General features: G+C 31.8%; 1 protein-coding gene across 1 annotated transcript; it reads left to right on the top strand.

The window, feature by feature from the left end:
* Positions 1–14,481: 14,481 nt before the first annotated feature.
* Positions 14,482–16,100, top strand: LOC122505699. The gene is made up of 3 exons (XM_043617482.1): positions 14,482–15,165; positions 15,247–15,317; positions 15,439–16,100. Exons 1-3 carry the CDS (start codon positions 15,026–15,028, stop codon positions 16,098–16,100), a joined length of 873 nt encoding a protein of 290 aa, XP_043473417.1. The 5' UTR covers positions 14,482–15,025.
* Positions 16,101–18,281: the final 2,181 nt, after the last annotated feature.

Here is an 18,281-nt window from a genome sequence, read left to right as displayed (position 1 = left end):
TTAAACTTGATTTTAAAATTCGAATTGGTTCCCTCTATCTACCGAGAGGTGGCTTCGCGTTTCACTATTCTGAGGTATGTTCTTATGTTCAGGGGAATCACTCGCGATCAACGGCAGCTGAGGTAGCGTGCACCGTAGGTAAGTTTATCTTCAGAGTCACTCGCGTATCGACGGCAGCTAGCGCAACGTGCAGCGTGGGTAAGTTTATCATCAGAGTTACTCGCGTATCGACGGCAGCTAGCGCAGCGTGCACCGTCGGTAAGTTCTCGACACTCGCGGTTTAACGGCAGCTACACCTTCTCCGACGCCGAGGTGGCGGTCTCAAAGAAGATGCCTCACGTACCTGGTTACCACTGGGTGCTGGGGTTGAGCTGCTTGGCTGAACTGCTTGGCTGATCTCTCTGACTGTTTCCTTCCGAGTGGTTGGAGAGTTGATGCCGCACTGCCTTCTGTCCACTCGCCGGGGAGTTTATATAAGGCGCTTGGGATAAGTCACTCGCGAGAGAACCGAGGGTCTATTCTCTTGGACTAACTACTGGACGTCCGACACTTAAAGTCTCTTAGTAGTAGTGCTCAATGTGATGGCATCCCTATTTCGCTTCATCACAAACTCTACATATTCAGGTCTAGGCAAATTTTTTTTGAAATTCCTCTTATTAATCTATAATCTTACAAAAATCCATTTTTTGAAAAATATTTGGTAAAAAAATTTATCTTCGTGCTGACAAGATGTAACAAGAATTTCAAATTTTTTTTAGCTGAGGCAGATTTTGAATGCTTACACCGCTAGGTCCTTTATAGTAAATGGTTTTATGTCAAATGACTATTATGTCAAATAAGATTTCGGGAATAGTCATGCGTCTCCTTTCAGACATTCCTTAATCGCGGCTTCGGCTGCTTGTCGCTGTGCCTCCTCTTCTGGAATTACGAGTTGTGGCGTTTCTCCCGAGACATAGGTCCATGAGTCATTTTTAATGAACAGAGCTTCAGCCTGTATCCTCCATGTGTCATAATTGTGTCTCGACAACATTTCGATCCATATGGGATTCATGCTTCCGCCGTTCGCCATTTTCGAACGAAGTGAGGTTATGCGATAACACTTTTGGAACTATTTTGATTACAGATGGAGACGACACTCCCGGAGTTACTTTCGTGATTATCGAATTATAATACGATTTTCGCGGAGCCTGAGCCCATAACATGATAGGAAATTAAATAGTAAAACTTAATTTCATATTAGGAACAATTTATTTGAACTTACTAGAAACGAGGCTTTACAAGTACTAAGAGATAAGAAATTGCAAAAGGCGCCTATTTTAGGCGACATCCTAATTCTTCTTTGAATTGACATAATTATTATGAAGCGAAAGCATTTGTTTTATAAAAGTTTCAAAGATTTGACACATTTTAAAATTTGCGGACTGTCGTACTAACCGAAATTTGAATAAATAAATTTTCGTTTTCGATGTGTCATGTTCTTCAAATCAAACAACTAAACGTCATTTTTTCAAGTCAAATCCGAGGTATCATGTTTTTACACCCAGCAAGCGAATTATTGCAAACCGTAGTTTTATTTTCAGGATTTAATTTTGCAAATCTTGATACCTTTCTGCTTACGTATCCAGCAACATACCTAATGGCATACTCCGATGCTTCCGAACTCGAATAGTCGTGTTCTTTTAACCCCTTGACTGCCGATGGCAAAGATCTTTCCCATTTCGGACTATGCTCTGAATGCAGGAAAAATTACGAATCTGATGTCGGTTTTTCAAAATTCAAATAGCGGATCCAATATGGAGAACGGCTTTTTTAAAAATCGATCCAATGTACCTGAAATTTGTTACTTGGGGGGTTTCGGGGTTGCTAATTACGAATGTAATGTCGATTTTTCAAAACTCAAAATGTCGGATCCAATATGGCGGACGACTTTTTTAAAAACTGATCCAATTTACCTGAAATTTGTTACTCGGGGGTTTTTGGGGTTGCTGATTACCAAGCTGATGTCGGTTTTTCAAAATTCAAAATGGCGAATCCACTATGGATTCGATTTTTTTTAAAATTCGACCCAACTTACTTAAATTTGTTACTTAGGGGTTTTCAGGGTTGCTAATTACGAATCTAATGCCGATTTTTTAAATTTAAAATGGCGGCTCCAATATGGCGGACGAATTTTTTAAAAATCGACTAATATAACATCTCCAGAATGCACCCCTCAAACTGATGTCAGATTGGGTTCGAGGAGGTTGACAATAAGATTTAACATCCCACTTTTTTTACTTTTGTATTTTTTTCTATTTTCTATTTTTTAAATTCTTTTAATCTTTTATATTATTTAATTTGCGTAATTAATATAAACAAGCTTATAAACATGTATTAAAATCATTTATAAACGTTAAAAAGTGCACAAAGTGAATGAATAAAGGATAACTCTAAAATCAAGATTTATGATAAATTTCAAAACAATCATTGTCAACGTCCTTCAACCTAATTTGACATAAGTTTGGGAAGTGCATCCTGGAAACTTATGTTATTTATAAATATACTAGCTGATGATACAGGTTATAAGATGTTCACGAAAAAGTTAAACTGAGAAACTTAAAAATCACCTATACATTTCAACATATTTCAAATATCGTTATTTTTTAATATTATTTCATATTATAAAAATAATAACTATTTTTAAGTTATATTGATTAATTTTTTAAAAAAGTCGTCCGACATATTGCATCCACCACTTTGAATTTTGTAAAACCGTCATCAGATTCTTAATCAGCAACCCTGAAAACCCTCGAGTAACAAATTTCAGGTGCATTGGATCAATTTTTAAAAAGCCGTCCTCCATATTAGATCCGCCATTTTGAATTTTAAAAAACCGTTGTCAGATTCTTAATCAGCGACCCCGAAAACCCCCGAGTAACAAATTTCAAGTACATTGGATCAATTTTTAAAGAAGCCGTTTGCCATATTAGATCCGTCATTTTGAATTTTGAAAAACCGACATCAGATTCTTAATCAGTGACTCCGAAAACTCCTGAGTAACCAGTTTCAGACAAAATTGATGATTTTTTATTTATTGCATTCTGGGCACATTCAATGTTTTTCAGCCGGTAGTTAAGCAGTTACTCGGTGCGTTTTTGAGAGCTAAAGCATGGCTTAGCTTCAAGCAGTAGTTTTACTATAGTAAAGGTTACTTTCTCGTCCTTAGGACGGTAAAACTGCTGCTTGAAGTAAAGGCATAGTTTGCGTCTCAAAAACGCGCCGAGAAAGCGGGGATTACATGCTCGTTTTGTATAAAGTACTTATATTATTAAATTTCAACACCAATTTGTTTTTAAAACAAATTAACTTTTTAAACTTTTAATTCATTCTTAAAATATTAAATTCTATAAACTCATTAGATTGGCTTGAAACTTGTTATTCGGGGGTTTTTAGGGTTGCTGATTATAACTCTAAAATCCAATTTTAAAAATTCAAAATGGTTATTGGTATTATAATTATTAATATTAATTTTAAACTGTCTATTTAATTATGCCACAAATATAAAAAACATATATTTTATAATTTAGTTCATTAAACTAAACAGTTATAAAAATTATAATTTTTAAATTAATTTATTACAACATTTATTACAATCTTTTGAATTCAGTTAATTAAAAACAATTGTGATGACGGTTCTTTGGGAGATTTTGAAAAATGTGCCTGTGAACAGAGAAACATTTGTTAGAAAATGATTGTTTACCAATTTTACGTGCCTGTGAAGAGACAAATTTTAATTACCCTTCTTAAAGTGCAATAAACTATGCTATTACTTTATAATTGATTTTAGTCACTTTCTTATCCATTCATCCTTTATGAAATATTTTATTATTTTCAAACAGTGGTTTACAGCTGGGACGTTTCACGTCAAACGGCCCAAAGCTGTGCCCAAAATTGTATGCAATCAAAATACAAGTTATGCACATGAAAATACTCGTCATGACATCCCCTTTCAATTGCAAAGTGGCACAATTAAAAATTCAAAATGGCGTCCTTACTATGTCAATTAGAAGAGGCTAAACTCGAAAATAAGTAAATATATTTATTAATTACTTTTAAAAAACGATGCACAAATATTTGGTCAAAATAGATTTTAATGTTTTTGGGGTCGCTGATTACGAATCTGATGTCAGATTTTCAAAATTTAAAATGGCGGATCCAATATGGCTGACGAATTTAAAAAAAATTCTTGAATTCCCTTGAAACTTTTTACTCGGGTTTTTTACGGTCGCTGATTACGAATCTGAAGTCAGATTTTCAAAATTCAAAATGTCGGATCCAATATGGCAGGCGAATTGTAAAAAATTTCTTGAATTCGCTTGACACTTTTTACTCGGGGGTTTTTGGGGTCGCTGATTACGAATCTGAAGTCAGATTTTCAAAATTCAAAATAGCAGATCCAATATGGCGGACGAATTTTAAAAAATTTCTTAAATTCGCTTGAAACTTTTTACTCGGGGGTTTTTGGGGTCACTTATTACGAATCTAAAGTCAGATTTTCAAAATTCAAAATGGCGGGTCTAATATGGCAAGCGAATGGTAAAAAATTTCTTGAATTCGCTTGACACTTTTTACTCGGGGGTTTTCGAGGTCGCTGATTACGAATCTGAAGTTCAATTTGCAAAATTCAAAATGGCGGGTATAATATGGCTTTGAAAAAGTCCGATAAAAATAATTTTGCAATGCGGGACGATTGGGTGGCCTTGCAAAAGGCCGATCGATATAATATTGCAATGCGCAATAATTTTGTGGTCTTTCAAAAAGCCGATTGATATAATATTGCAATGCGCAGATATTAAGTGGCCTTGAAAAAGGCCGATTGATATTGTTCGGTGCGAATGTGAGTAACTCATAATAATAAGACGAAAAGGTATAGAGCAGAGTGATGGTGGGGAGAGAAAATGTAAAGTCTTATTCTGCTGCAAATTTGAAAAATGTGATCAGTGGTCAGGGAACCTTCGCGATAGCTGCGAAGAGGGACCTCAATTTTGTTAAATTGCGTGTGACGCGCAGATATTTTATATATAACACGACGCTCGATAGAGGTATGAATTTATAAAAAGGATATAAAGGAAAGGAATAGTTTGTGATTTTTGTTAATTGTTAAATTTATAATTGTAGCGGTTGGTGTGCAATTGTTGATCACCACGTGTGAATCGACGCGCGAATTCTGTCTCCGATTTAACACTCTCGAAAAATTCTTATCTGTCTGGAGTATTATACATTTTGAGAGGATCTCCATTTGTGGGAATTTCCTTGTAACAAAAGGAAAACAAAATTAGACTGCCTGCTCAATATAATCGTTATATGTTTCCTAATCTGGATTATTATTTTAATCGCTGTCCACGAGAGGAGGGACAACGATCGTATCTCCAGCCTTTTTCGAGAGCAAAAGTACACAAATTTTATGTTACTCGGATCACGAGAACTATTTGACATTGTCGGTAGACAAACCAATTTATGTATAATTATTTAAACCATTACGGTGAGTCCTTCATTTTAATTTATATTTGTCTCTGACCACATTTTATTCTAATTATTTATTTCAAGATATCTTTTTTTTTAATTTAACAAGATCTTGACTTCGAATCAACGTAAATTTTTATTGTATAAACATTCTAAGTGTGCGTAGTGTGTACATATCTGTGTGAGAGTGGTTCGAATGGTAAATTTATTGAAATAATATTTTGTTATGATTTTTTATTATAATTGGATCCTAATTTGTTATAATTCTCGAGAAAAATAAACTAAAGCCTAAATTCATTTTTGATTTTGTGTAATAATTTTTTATATTTCAGACCAGATTTAAATAAATAACTAAGTATTTATTACAATTGGCGCCCAACTAGAGGCAGTCAAGTTTTTGAATATTAAAGAAAGAATATTTTTGAAATGAGAATATTGACAAATTATAAAATTGTAATTAATTTTTGATTTTATTTGTATGAAATGGCTCCACAAACACGCTCCAAGGTCGACGACGAGGCTTATGAATTGTATATTAAACAACAAGCTGAACTTAATGAATTGACCAGCGAATTGGAGAGAGTCAATACTCAACGAAAACAAGCAGATAAGGAAAACGAGACATTACGATTGGAAATTAGTCGGCTCAAAACTTTAATCGAAAACAATAACAACAGGACCGATGGTGCTGGCTTGAGTGGAACACAAAAAACAAATGTATTTTGTCAAACAGAAAATTTTGATTTCTTAAATTATGGTAAGCATGTGACTCATTTGTCGGGTAATCATGATGGGCATTGCGAGGTAGATATCTTTGACGAAACACAAAAACGTGAATTAAATAATCAACGATATAAGAATAAAAGTAAACAAATAGATAAAGACGAACATTATAACAAAAATGAATATAGTGATAATAACGTGAAAAATGGGGTACCAGACGAACTCTTACGAGGTATGTTAAATTATTTCGAGTCTATGCAAGTTTTGATGCCCGTACCAAAATTCGACGGAATAAAAAAAAATCCTATTGAATTCATCAAAGAGTTAGAAAAATATTTTCTCAGAAAAAATGTATCAGAAAATTTAAAATTAGTTATAATTGAGGACGCGTTAGTGGGAAAAGCCCGAATGTGGCATGATGCGAGAACATTTCCTTTTATAAACTATTAGCATTTTAAAGATAAATTCTTAGACGAGTTCTATTCCATCGAAGCGCGCATGCTGGCGAAATCTATTTGGGAAAATCGTCGATTTTAACTAAATGACCGATCTTTACAAGATTACACAGCCACACAAAAAAAATAAAGTGTCTTGATCTGGGGTCGAGACATATGTATTCCGATGTATTTCGATGCGCTGAATCCGAATCCGCTATCAGAATTTGGCCAATGGGTCCTGGTTTCGTCCTAACCTCAAAAAATACCCTAAAATCGTTAAAATGGTCACTCTTAATTTATCAAAATTGAATCTAACCGCATATTGTTAATTTTCTAAGATCCCTTAATTTAAATAAACTATTCTATAAGCTTTTTATTTGAAAATTCATATAAAACATTAAATCTATCGAACCTAACCTCAAAAACACATCTAAGATTCCAAACAAACAAATTATACCATTGTTATGTTTGAATTCGATTGTTTATAATTTAAATATAATTAATTAAAAGATTTTTTATATTTTGATCGAATTCGAACTTAACTGTATTAAGAAAAGAATTTTTTTAATAGTCTTAGAATCAAGACAAAACTCAGTTTCATATAGTATGAAATGAACATTAAGTTTATTTATAATAAAGATTGTTATTTAAAAATTAGGATCCCTTCTTTAAGTACGTTATTAATTCAACGTCTCCGATTAGACGGTATTTTGATTGAAATAAGACAAAAGGAAAAGGTGGCAATAGTAAGGTAGAATTTCAATGAAACGCTGAGTAATATGAGTAATACATGATTTATCTTAATTTATTTCTCTTATGTGTGATTTGAATTAGCATAAAAGTCGTACAAAGTGACCAAAATCTTTAATTCCCTTAAAGATTATTTTTAATAATAAACAATAATTAATATGACAAAATATCCCTTTTAATAAAACATACCCTTGTAAATTCTTAATTCGTGTATAACAATATAACTTGTGTAGTATTTGAATATTATTAGTTACAATAAGAAATAATATTTGTTTTTAATTATATTTTTTTTTATAGAGAATATATTAATGTGTAAATGTAACCATGTGTAAAACAGTATGATAACTAATAATTGACTCACCAACTTACAATTTTATTAATTTTATCCAGAACAGAAAAGTATCCTATTACTTTTCTCAGGTGGACTACTCAGATTGACACCTGAGATAGAATCTTTTATACTTAATAATTTTTTCTTATTTTAGTTATTTTCTTTGTGTACTTCTTCAATTATCTCTTTTGAATTTATTCTTTAATTGTTATCAGCATAATATTTTAAATGGCTTGATCAAAGAAGAATATCAAAATTGATTTTAATATTTAAACTTCGGGTTCACCGAATTTAAATTTGTAATCAAATCTGATACTATTTGGCAACAATATTTATGACAAAAATACTTTCAAACCACTAGACAGAGGTTTAATATTTAACACTCCCTATCTTATTTTACTTATTCCACTTCAAACTTTTCTTTAATTCACTTTATCAACACAATCTTTTTTTGAACGATATTCTTTTTATTTAGTTTACTTATTTTGTATTTTATGTGATTATTCTTTTAATTATAATATTTCACTTAGTATTCTTTTTTATTAATTACTTTCAATTCGCGTAAAAGATTATTAAAAATTTCAATTCAATTCACTTTAATTAATTAATCAATAGCAATTCAAAATCAACCCTTAATTCTGGGGACAAAAAAAAATATAAACCTCCGCCTTTTGCGGGAATTAAATCACAAAATATAAAAAAATGGTAACGTCCGCTCTGCGGGAAATACTAATTAAAACTCCTCGATTGTTCAATGTGAATAATCGGTCACACCCTGGAAATCGGTTCAGAATCAGTAAAGTGGGGGATGCCGTTGCACACGGCCCCTCGAACTTCATTGTTGCTAGGCAAGCTTTTTGCAAGCTTGCAAATTCTTTAAAAGTGGCGTGATAGAGTTCGATGTTCTCTATTCTATATTGCCAATGTGTGGGTATTTTCTTTTCCTTGGTATTTTACCAATACATTTAAAAGTCCTTCCTGTGAAGTTGTTTTTTGATGATTCTGACAATTTCTTATAGATGTGTTTTTTTGATTTCGTATTTTTTTTTAAAATTGTAATATTTTATATTTTTTTAAAATATTACTCTGACAACACCCAAAGAAAACATAAAAAATTGCAGTTTTTAGTTATTTTTTTAATATAGATTGAATAATTTTAGATAAATTCGTAAAAGGTAAAATGGTGAGCAGATTAATAGTGATGAATTACATCTTTTCTACTAATTGTGTAATTAAAAAAAAACTTAATTCTAAGACAATATTTCCTGGAATTTCCTTTGAATTTAAATAATATAAAAGGTGTCTTATTCCTAAAATACTTAAATAGTGATTACAAAAAAAATAAAAATAGTTACGAATTCGGACGTAACAACCATACACAGCGCAATAAAAAATAGGTAAGGTCATGAAAGTTACAACTTAGGTGTTATTATGACTGCTGATTACAAAGCCGGTGTTAGTTAATCAAAATTCAAAATGGCGGATCCAATATGGCGGACAATATAATTAAAAATTTGTTTGGATTGGCTTGAAAATCGTTACTCGGTGGTTTTCGGGGTCGCTGATGACGAATCCTATGTCGGTTTCTAAAAATTCAAAATGGCGGATCCAATATGGCGATCTTTATTATTTTAACGATTTTTTTAAATTTATTACTCGCGGATTTTTGGGACCTTTGATAACGATTCCTATATCGATTTTTATTACCTTAAAGTCTTACGAATTGTTTTCTAACAATTTTTTTCTAACAATTCGTAAGACTTTAAGATTATAAAAATTGATATACGATTCGTTATCAAAGGTGCCGAAAAACCGCGAGTAATAAATTGAAAAAAATCGTTAAAATAATAAAGACCGCCATATTGAATCCGCCATTTTGAATTTTTAGAAACCGACATGGGATTTGTCATCAGCGACCTCAAAAGCCCCCGAGTAACGATTTTCAAGCCAATCCAAACAAATTTTAATTATATTGTTCGCCATATTGGATCCGCCATTTTGAATTTTGATAAACTAACACCGGATTCGTAATCAGCAATCATAAAAACACCTAAGTTGTAACTTTCATGAGTTTACATAATTTTTATTGCGCTGTGTATGGTATAATTTGTTTGTTTGGAATCTTAGATGTGTTTTTGAGGTTAGGTTCGATAGATTTAATGTTTTATATGAATTTTGAATTAAAAAGCTTATAGAATAGTTGATTTAAATTAAGGGATCTTAGAAAATTAACAATATGCGGTTAGATTTAATTTTGATAAATTAAAAGTGACCATTTTAACGATTTTAGGGTATTTTTTGAGGTTAGGACGAAACCAGGACCCATTAGCCAAATTCTGATGGCGGATTCGGATTCAGCGCATCGAAATACATCGAAATACATATGTCTCGACCCCAGATCAAGACACTTTATTTTTTTTGTGTGGCTGTGTTATTATACAGAACAATTGAGAAACGCGAAATTTTGCCTATCATCATTAGAAGAATACGAGGTTAATTATCTAATTGTAAAACAACTTCCCCAACGAGCATGAGAAGTCTTAGCTACTATCGATTATAAGGACATAGCAAAAATAATGCAAGCCCTTACGCGATTAGATGTGACGAGACAGGATGTGGAAAGAGAGATCTTTGCTGGGATGTTGAAACGGACGAAAAGGTAGTCACAGAAAAATTGAAAATGAAGGTCTCGAGTCCGCGAATTTTAGCGAAAATAAGCGAAATTGACGAGAACGTATTAGTCGACAGCGGAAGTGAGGTTACCGCTCTTTCAGAACAATTTTATGAGGAATTAAAGGCACGTGGTAAAATAATCGAACTCCCAGTAAGTAATCTCACGGTTAGCGTAGCAGTTGGAAAAAAGGTTACTACTATTCGTAGACAGATACAGTTGACTCTCGATATAGGAACTCTAAAGTTGTCCTCGCCATTTTTAGTGGTGCCTGGCCTAACCACAAATGTTTTGGTAGGAATAGATTGGCTTACGAAATTTAAAGGGGTAATTGATACGGAAAAACAATGTATTAAATTAGAAGGAGACGTATTACCAAATGAATTAGTTACATTTCGTATGGCAAGGGAAAAAAGTAGTTCGTGTCGAGTAATAGAAATAAACAATATGAATTGGTATGATGCCAAACCTCCGGGTGTAGATTGGGGGATGGAATAACAATGGTCGAAGAAATCAGTTGTAGTCAAGGTCATGAAAATATGATACATTTGGTAGATCCCGAGAATTGTTCGAGCCAAAAATGTATGAGACAAATAACAAATGAAACTTATGTGTTCAAGGATGAAGTTTATGAATATGTGGCGAGATTAAATTCGTTAACTGACGTACAAAAAGGGAAAGTAATCGATTTATTGCTTACATATGAGAATGTTTTTTCAAACGAACCAGGATGTACGAATATATATAGTCATTCTATTAAACTCAGTAATATAAAAACGGTAGTAAAAAAATCATACCCTGTAGCTTTCAATTTACGACCGGCGGTAAATAAAAAATTAAAAGAAATGTTTGATCTTGGAATAATTGAATATTCTGATAGTGAATTCTGTAACCCTCTTAGAATCGTAATATAAAAAATGGCGAAGTTCGAATTTGTTTAGATGCCCGTTTCATTAATACTATTATTTTGTCGGATAATGAAAGTCCCCGATAATTGAAGAACTGTTGCAGAAATTTGAGGGAGTTAAATATCTTTCGACAACTGACTTGGTCCTTGGTTACTGGCAAATTCCGCTTGAGCCTGAATCGAGAAAATATACCGCGTTTTTACTTGAGGGCCATTTAAAACAGTTTACACGCGTCCCATTCACGTTTACCTCCACGTAGTGAAAGTCGGGCGACATTAGAATTATTTTAAACATTTTTACGGCTAAAGAATGTGATAAACGAAATTCAACAAACCGATAAGTTTTTATTTAAAAATTAATCAGCTATATTGGATCTGCCATTTTGAATTTTGAAAATTAGTTTTAGATTTACAATCAGCAACCTTAAAAACCCCCGAGTAACAAGTTTCGAACGAATCTAAACACTTTTAACAATTTCACACTTTCGAGTGAAATTTTGCAAAAAAATTTGTACTTCAAACTGCATTTTTGAGCCGCCCTTTTAATTTTAGATTTTCTCTATTGTCCTATCTTGTACATTGAGAGAAGAAAAGCACAGATTTTAAAATGGAAAATTTCAGCATCTGTACTCCAATTAAACGCAGCAGCAGTGCCACTGTGTGATAGGTGTGCTAAAATGTGAAACGGATTTTGACTTTGGCTTGAGGTACAGATGTTGTACTTCAAATGCTACTGTTTAGAAGCACAGTATCTGTCGGTTGCTATGAAACAGATCCTGTACTAATTAGTTCGTACCGCCGCCGCGCTGCTTGAGCATAGTATCTGAACTATGAATGACACCAACTGAATAAAATTAAGAACGGGCACTGACACGCATTTTACACAGCCGGTGTTTGACACAGTACGGATTCTGTGCTTTTCTTCTCTCAGTGTAGCTTATATATTTTTGTCACGTTATTTGTAACATTTGGAATTATTTTTTTTTGCTATTTCGTAGTAGAAAAAACTGAAAATTAAACAAAAATTTGATAAAAATGGGACATTTTTTATAAAAAACATTATTAACTTTTTTGTTTATGAATTTTTGATTTTTTTACAACGCCATTCGATAGAACGCATATGAAAACTTAAGAAAATATGATTGATAAATTTTTCTATTCATTTTTAAGTACCGAAATAAGTCCTCAAACTACATGTCAAAATTTTATACATTTGGGCGTTAAAGGGTTAATGAGATAGGGGAATACAGAGAAGAACCAAAGTCTTCGTACAGCATCACAGCATGGGTGAGATACGTTGATGTCTTTGTCTGTGATACCGAACATATTCCACATATATCGGTTCCAGGAGTCATATCGACAAAAAAGCCGCTGTTCTTAGTCAAAACAATACACTCTAATAATAGTTTGTGCAAGACCGTGCCAGATGCACAATCGACACTCAAAAAACAGCTAAGCGTTTGTAACCATAATCTTTTAAACGGCTGGTACATAAACACCAAAGCATGGTCCTCTTCATTTTGCTTTTGATGTTCCGGAGTCCACTCTCCGAGGTCGGTGAAACCTTCGAACTTTAAATTTGTTTTGTGGAAATGAATCGCTGTTGAAAGTTTCATTTCGTCGACTAAAATGACTCCAAATATTAAAAAAAATTGTCAATAACATTATTTACATTAAAATTTTTTAACATAATATATTTTACTTTATTTTGACCCCTTTAAAATTAAATCAGAACATAAAATTAAATACTGTTACATCCCGAGCAGAAGGCGAGGTTATTAGGTTAGGTTATAGAATTTTGGAGGAATGGTAGGCTGATTATGGTCAAGTTGGTAAAGCTTGACCTTTATTTTTTAAGTAGGATCGTTTGTACTTGTCAAAACTACGGGTTTTGAGTTACAACAACACAAATATTCCCTTTTTATAATTTATTTAAATATTAAATAGTATGATTACAATAATTATACAATTGTTACTTACTTTTAATTACAGGTTTATTCGTAGATTTCAATAATAGCGCAGGTCGTTATAAGTTTGGTTTGCAACAGTTGTTTCAATTGAATGAAACTTAGAAAGTTTGTTATGTTACACTTATGTAACTTTCACAACTTATTAATGTTTTTGCGTTTGTTTCAAGAGTTAAATACCGTTTCTAAGTGTTACTTATCGTCACTTGCACCTATTTAAGGAAAGAAACTTGTTTCTAAGTGTGAGAAAAGCAACTTGCACAATAATTGAGTACAATTCGGTCTGCAATTGCCAATTAGAGAAAGAATTGGTGAAAAACTACAATTAATGAAACTTGACACGCAAAATACGACAGTTAATTCATTTAAATAATTGATTCTAAGTGTCAAATTGCTTTTCTTGCACCTTTTACGGAAAGAAACTTGTTTCTAAGTGAAAAACAAAATTGACTTGCACAAAAACCGAGTACAACTCGAACTGCAGTTGCCGATTAGAGAAAGAATACAAATTTTAATGAAAAACTGAAGGGTCGCTCTACAATGACTATTGGTCTTATAAACCGCACCGGAACTTTTGACAATTTTTATTGAAAGAGCTTTGCCTTATATACTATAAAATTATTAAAAAGTGGGAGAGTTTGTAGACAATTATGGGGGTAAAAGGTGTCAATTCTTTAGAATAATACTTATTCATTATAGTTCTATTTATAATTAAGATTCGAAGAAAGAATGCGTCTCATCGGCAACTAGCCAACATTTTACCTCATATATGGAAAATATGATGCTCGAGTTACAAGCGATGATTCCTAGAACTCGGGTTGCGGGAAAGAGGTCATAGCCGGCGCGCTCGAGCTTACGTGAGTCACTTTTTGATTCAACGCATTGTTCTTTATTTTTGTTAATTTCTATCTCTGGTTTTGTTTTTTTGATCATTATTCTAATATGTAGGACAAAGTATAAGATTTCAGTTATAACTTCTATCTCATTTATTGTATTTTTACGTTTTTTTACTTGAGTATTATGTATTGAAATTAAGATAGTGAAGTTACATTACAGATATGCCTTTATAATCAAAATTAAAAATGTATCTGGGATGTAACAGTCCTCCCTCCTTACATTTTTCAACGTCTCGATGAAATTTAAGTCTCATTATTGAGATACAAAGTTTATACTTGAGAATTTTGAAATTGAGAATGTCCTAATCGTGAACTACTTACAGTGTCTACAGTGATATCAATATCCTTGCGCTCTTCTTACATTCGGTGGCGCTTAGATAAGAACGATAAAATTACTACATAGAGTGTTTGTTGTGTTATGATATGTGTTGTTTGTGTTTTCTTAATCATCTTCTTAAGGTAGGTATGGATTTCTTCTTTTTCAGGACGGTCGTTGACTTTTTGTTTCCCATGATGGTGATTTCAAATTGTCAACTTCAGCATTTTGCATCCCTATAAAGGATGGTAGCACATGCAGCATCTTCAGTAATTGTTTGACTTCTTGAGGTGCGGAATACAAACATCCTGAAAAAGTAAGAAGTGTAAATCTTCTTTTTGTTATAATTTTTTTAAGTGTTTATTGGTGTTCCTTTTTGTTATTTTTCTTTTAAAATATGTATTTTTTTGTGTAGTGTCTGGAGAAGGAGATTGCCCAATAGGTTTGGAGAAGTTTTTGAAGTCTCTACAAGTTATAGCGGCTTCTATTCATCACTCCATATTAGAAGTAGATTGTTTTGAAGCAATGGGGCGTCCGGGACGTCCGAAGCGAGGAGGATATAGAGAAAAAGTGGATGTTAAATCTCGAAATGAGAAACTGCGCCATTTGAAAAAGGAGATGCAGGAAGATTCGGCACAGATGACGTCGATGCTGAATCTTGTTCTGTGAGTATGATTTTAATTCCTTTGTGTATTTTATCTCTCTCTCTTTTCCTTTTTACATTTTCCTTTCTTTTTTTTTTATAGACGACCAGATCGTCCTAGCTGCTGCTATTGCGGGGGATGTTCAAGTTTACCAAAGGCATTGGAATTGACAGGTGATTATTTTTGTTATGTATTTAATATAACTTTATTGATTCTTTCTCTTTTTGATAATTTTTATACGATATTTTTCTTTTCTAGTTATAATAATTTTGTTGTTTGTATTGTTTGTTTTAGAACCATTAGAACCAAGGAAAATTGTGGACACTATGGTTTGGATCGATGATGCACCGAAGTTTGTGTCGTCATGCAAAATTGAAGATAAGCCTTTAGATCTGTCAATGAAGTCCTCCATCGTGAATAAAATTTTTCAACCAAAAATTTTCTTAAAGGATGTTAAATCACTTTTGGTTGATCCATTGTGGCTGGATCCTGTTCTTCAACCACAGGCAGCACCTTCTTTTGAAACACAACCAAAACCTTATTCGCAGCCAGGGCCTTCTTTTGAGTCGGGGCCAAGGCCTTCTTTTGGGCTACAAGCAGGACCTTCTTTTGAGACACAACTAAGACCTTATTTTGAATCGCAGCCAGGGCCTTCTTTTGAATCGCAGCCAGGGCCTTCTTTTGGGATACAAGCAGGATCTTTTTTTGAATCGCAGCCAAAGTCTTCTTTTGGGATACAATCAGGATCTTCTTTTGAGATACAAGCAGGACCTTCTTTTGAGTTGCAGTCAAGGCCTTCTTTTGGGATACAAGCAGGACCTTCTTTTGAGTCGCAGTCAAGGCCTTCCTGGTATATGGAGCCTGAGGACGTGAAAGTGGTCTTGGAGGAAAATCCGTTGCCGAAATTGGTTCCAAAAAGATTTGAAATGTGTATGTGCGGTCTGTGCAATTTATAAGATTTTTCTCTTCTTTTCTGTTCTTTTTCTTTTTACATATATTTAGGAGTATTTTTATAATTATAATACATGTCCGTTTAATAGTATATGTAGGTTGTGTGTGTGTTTTCTATTGTAGTGTGAAAGTGTGTGTGTTTGAATAAATTTGACATATTCTTATAAATTTTGTATACAATTATTTATTTCGCTAAAACCTCTCTCATTCGTTCTTTTAAAATTGAAGCTTCTTACTTTAAATTATTCACTTTCTTTTAATAAATCTATTATTTATGAATATATACTCATAATTGAGTTCTCAAAAATTAAAATTTAAAGGTGCTTAATTTGTGGAACTAAAATTGTATTTAAATAATTCATTTCTTTCTCTACTTCCATTTTTAGCAATTGTCAATCAATTAAAACTTTAAAACAATTGTAAAATTAAACTTATAAAACATCATTGCTGTTCTAGTCGCAATTAAAGGTAAGTAATTTGAATATACATTTTTTTTGAATTCTTATTTGACATAACAATTATTTTACATAATTTATAATTTATCGGCAAAATTGCTAGGTTTATTGAATTTGTTGACCATAAAATATTAAAATTAATATATAATTTCTTTTCAACTATTTGCCTGATTAATGTTGATAGTTTTTATTAGGAACAATTAATTAACTAGTCGTAGTTAATTGTTCCAAAAATAATTCCATCCAAATACTACAAAATCGATAATTATTGAAGGAATTATTGTAATAAATTTTGCAAAAAGTCAGTTGTTTATAATGTAATTTCATTAGATTTTCCAAAATGGGTAATTAGTTATTATAAAACAACATTTTTGGTTTTAATAGTTAATAATTAATAATTAATAAATAATAATTAATAAATAACAATTAATAAATAATAATTAATAAATAATAATTAATAAATAACAATCAATAAATAATAATTAATAAATTACAATTAATTATCAAAAGGAATTATTATCATCGAGCAATTCTGCATTTAAAGATGTTTATAATTGATTTTATTGTATTAATATATGTATGAATATATTATTTTTTTTTTAATTTATGATTTCTTTCTTTTTCTTATTATTACTTTGTTCAATATCTCTATCCAACCAATCTCCAATTGTCTACGATTCAATAAATTTCACAACTACTCTCATAAAAACAATTGTTAACTGTTGTTGGCAGTTTTAATTAAATAAATTATTCATTTATCAATTATTCGATGATAATAACCTTAGAATGAAGCTGTCCTAAAAGAAAGTAAAAGAAAATTGCAGAATTTGTGTTAAATTGCGTGTTAATAATGCATTATAGAAGCATACGTCTGGCCGACAATATGGCGGGTCGAGCGGTTCTCGCTTCGCTCTGTATGTAGCTGAGTCCAGAATGAGAGAGTCTGTGCACCGATGTTCATAGCTATAGGTATACTACAGCATGCTTTAGTATATCTATAGATATGAACATCGGTGCGCACCCTCTCTCATTCTGGACTCAGCTTAAGGGGAGAGGCATGAGACCCAGTGCGCGAGTATTGGATAGTGGGCGTGGGGCCTTTCACTCCTCCGCACGATGAGTCGACTCCTCCTCTCTTATACTCGCCTGATACTTGAGGCTTGATTCGAGTCTTTCAAACGTCATTATTTATTAATAATAATTATTTAAAAATTAAAAATTGTTGATATCCTTAATTGTTGAGTTATTTTCTTTAAATTTATATAATTTTTTATATAGATTTATAGTATACCAAAAATTATTAATTAATAATAACAATTTTATTTAAATTGTTATTTTATTTTAAGGTGATTATTAATTAATTTATTTATTATTATTATAAATAATAAAATTTTTTTTTTTTTTTGGCTATACATTTTATTAGTTGTTAATTAAGACAGTTAATTAGTTAATAATAATTAATAATGTAAATAATTATACGAATAAACGATAATAACAATTATGATAATTAATAATAATAATGATAGTAATTTATAATTAATAATTAATATTATTTTTAAATAAACTATGTTTAATATTTATTACTATTTTTATTAAATATGTGTATTAATAATATTTTTAATTAAGCAAAATTTTTTTTTTTATTGATGATGATTCTTTATATAATAAATTATTGTTATCTATTTAATATCATTATTGTAATTCTTTAATTATTATTTGGGTATCAATAAC

The sequence above is a fragment of the Leptopilina heterotoma genome, unplaced genomic scaffold (assembly GCF_015476425.1).
Source record: "Leptopilina heterotoma isolate Lh14 unplaced genomic scaffold, ASM1547642v1 Lhet_364, whole genome shotgun sequence".
Classification (NCBI taxonomy): Eukaryota; Metazoa; Arthropoda; class Insecta; order Hymenoptera; family Figitidae; genus Leptopilina; species Leptopilina heterotoma.
The sequence above is the reverse complement of the archived record's forward strand: the minus strand, read 5'-3'. Positions and strand labels throughout refer to the sequence as shown.

What these genes read in the sequence shown, in the direction of transcription:
- LOC122505699 (XM_043617482.1), top strand. Translation starts at nt 15,026, where the DNA reads ATGGGGCGTCCGGGACGTCCGAAGCGAGGAGGATATAGAGAAAAAGTG. An exon ending in TCGATGCTGAATCTTGTTCT is followed by an intron (nt 15,166 to 15,246) that starts GTGAGTATGATT and finishes TTTTTTTTATAG; the next exon opens with ACGACCAGATCGTCCTAGCT. An exon ending in AAAGGCATTGGAATTGACAG is followed by an intron (nt 15,318 to 15,438) that starts GTGATTATTTTT and finishes TGTTTGTTTTAG; the next exon opens with AACCATTAGAACCAAGGAAA.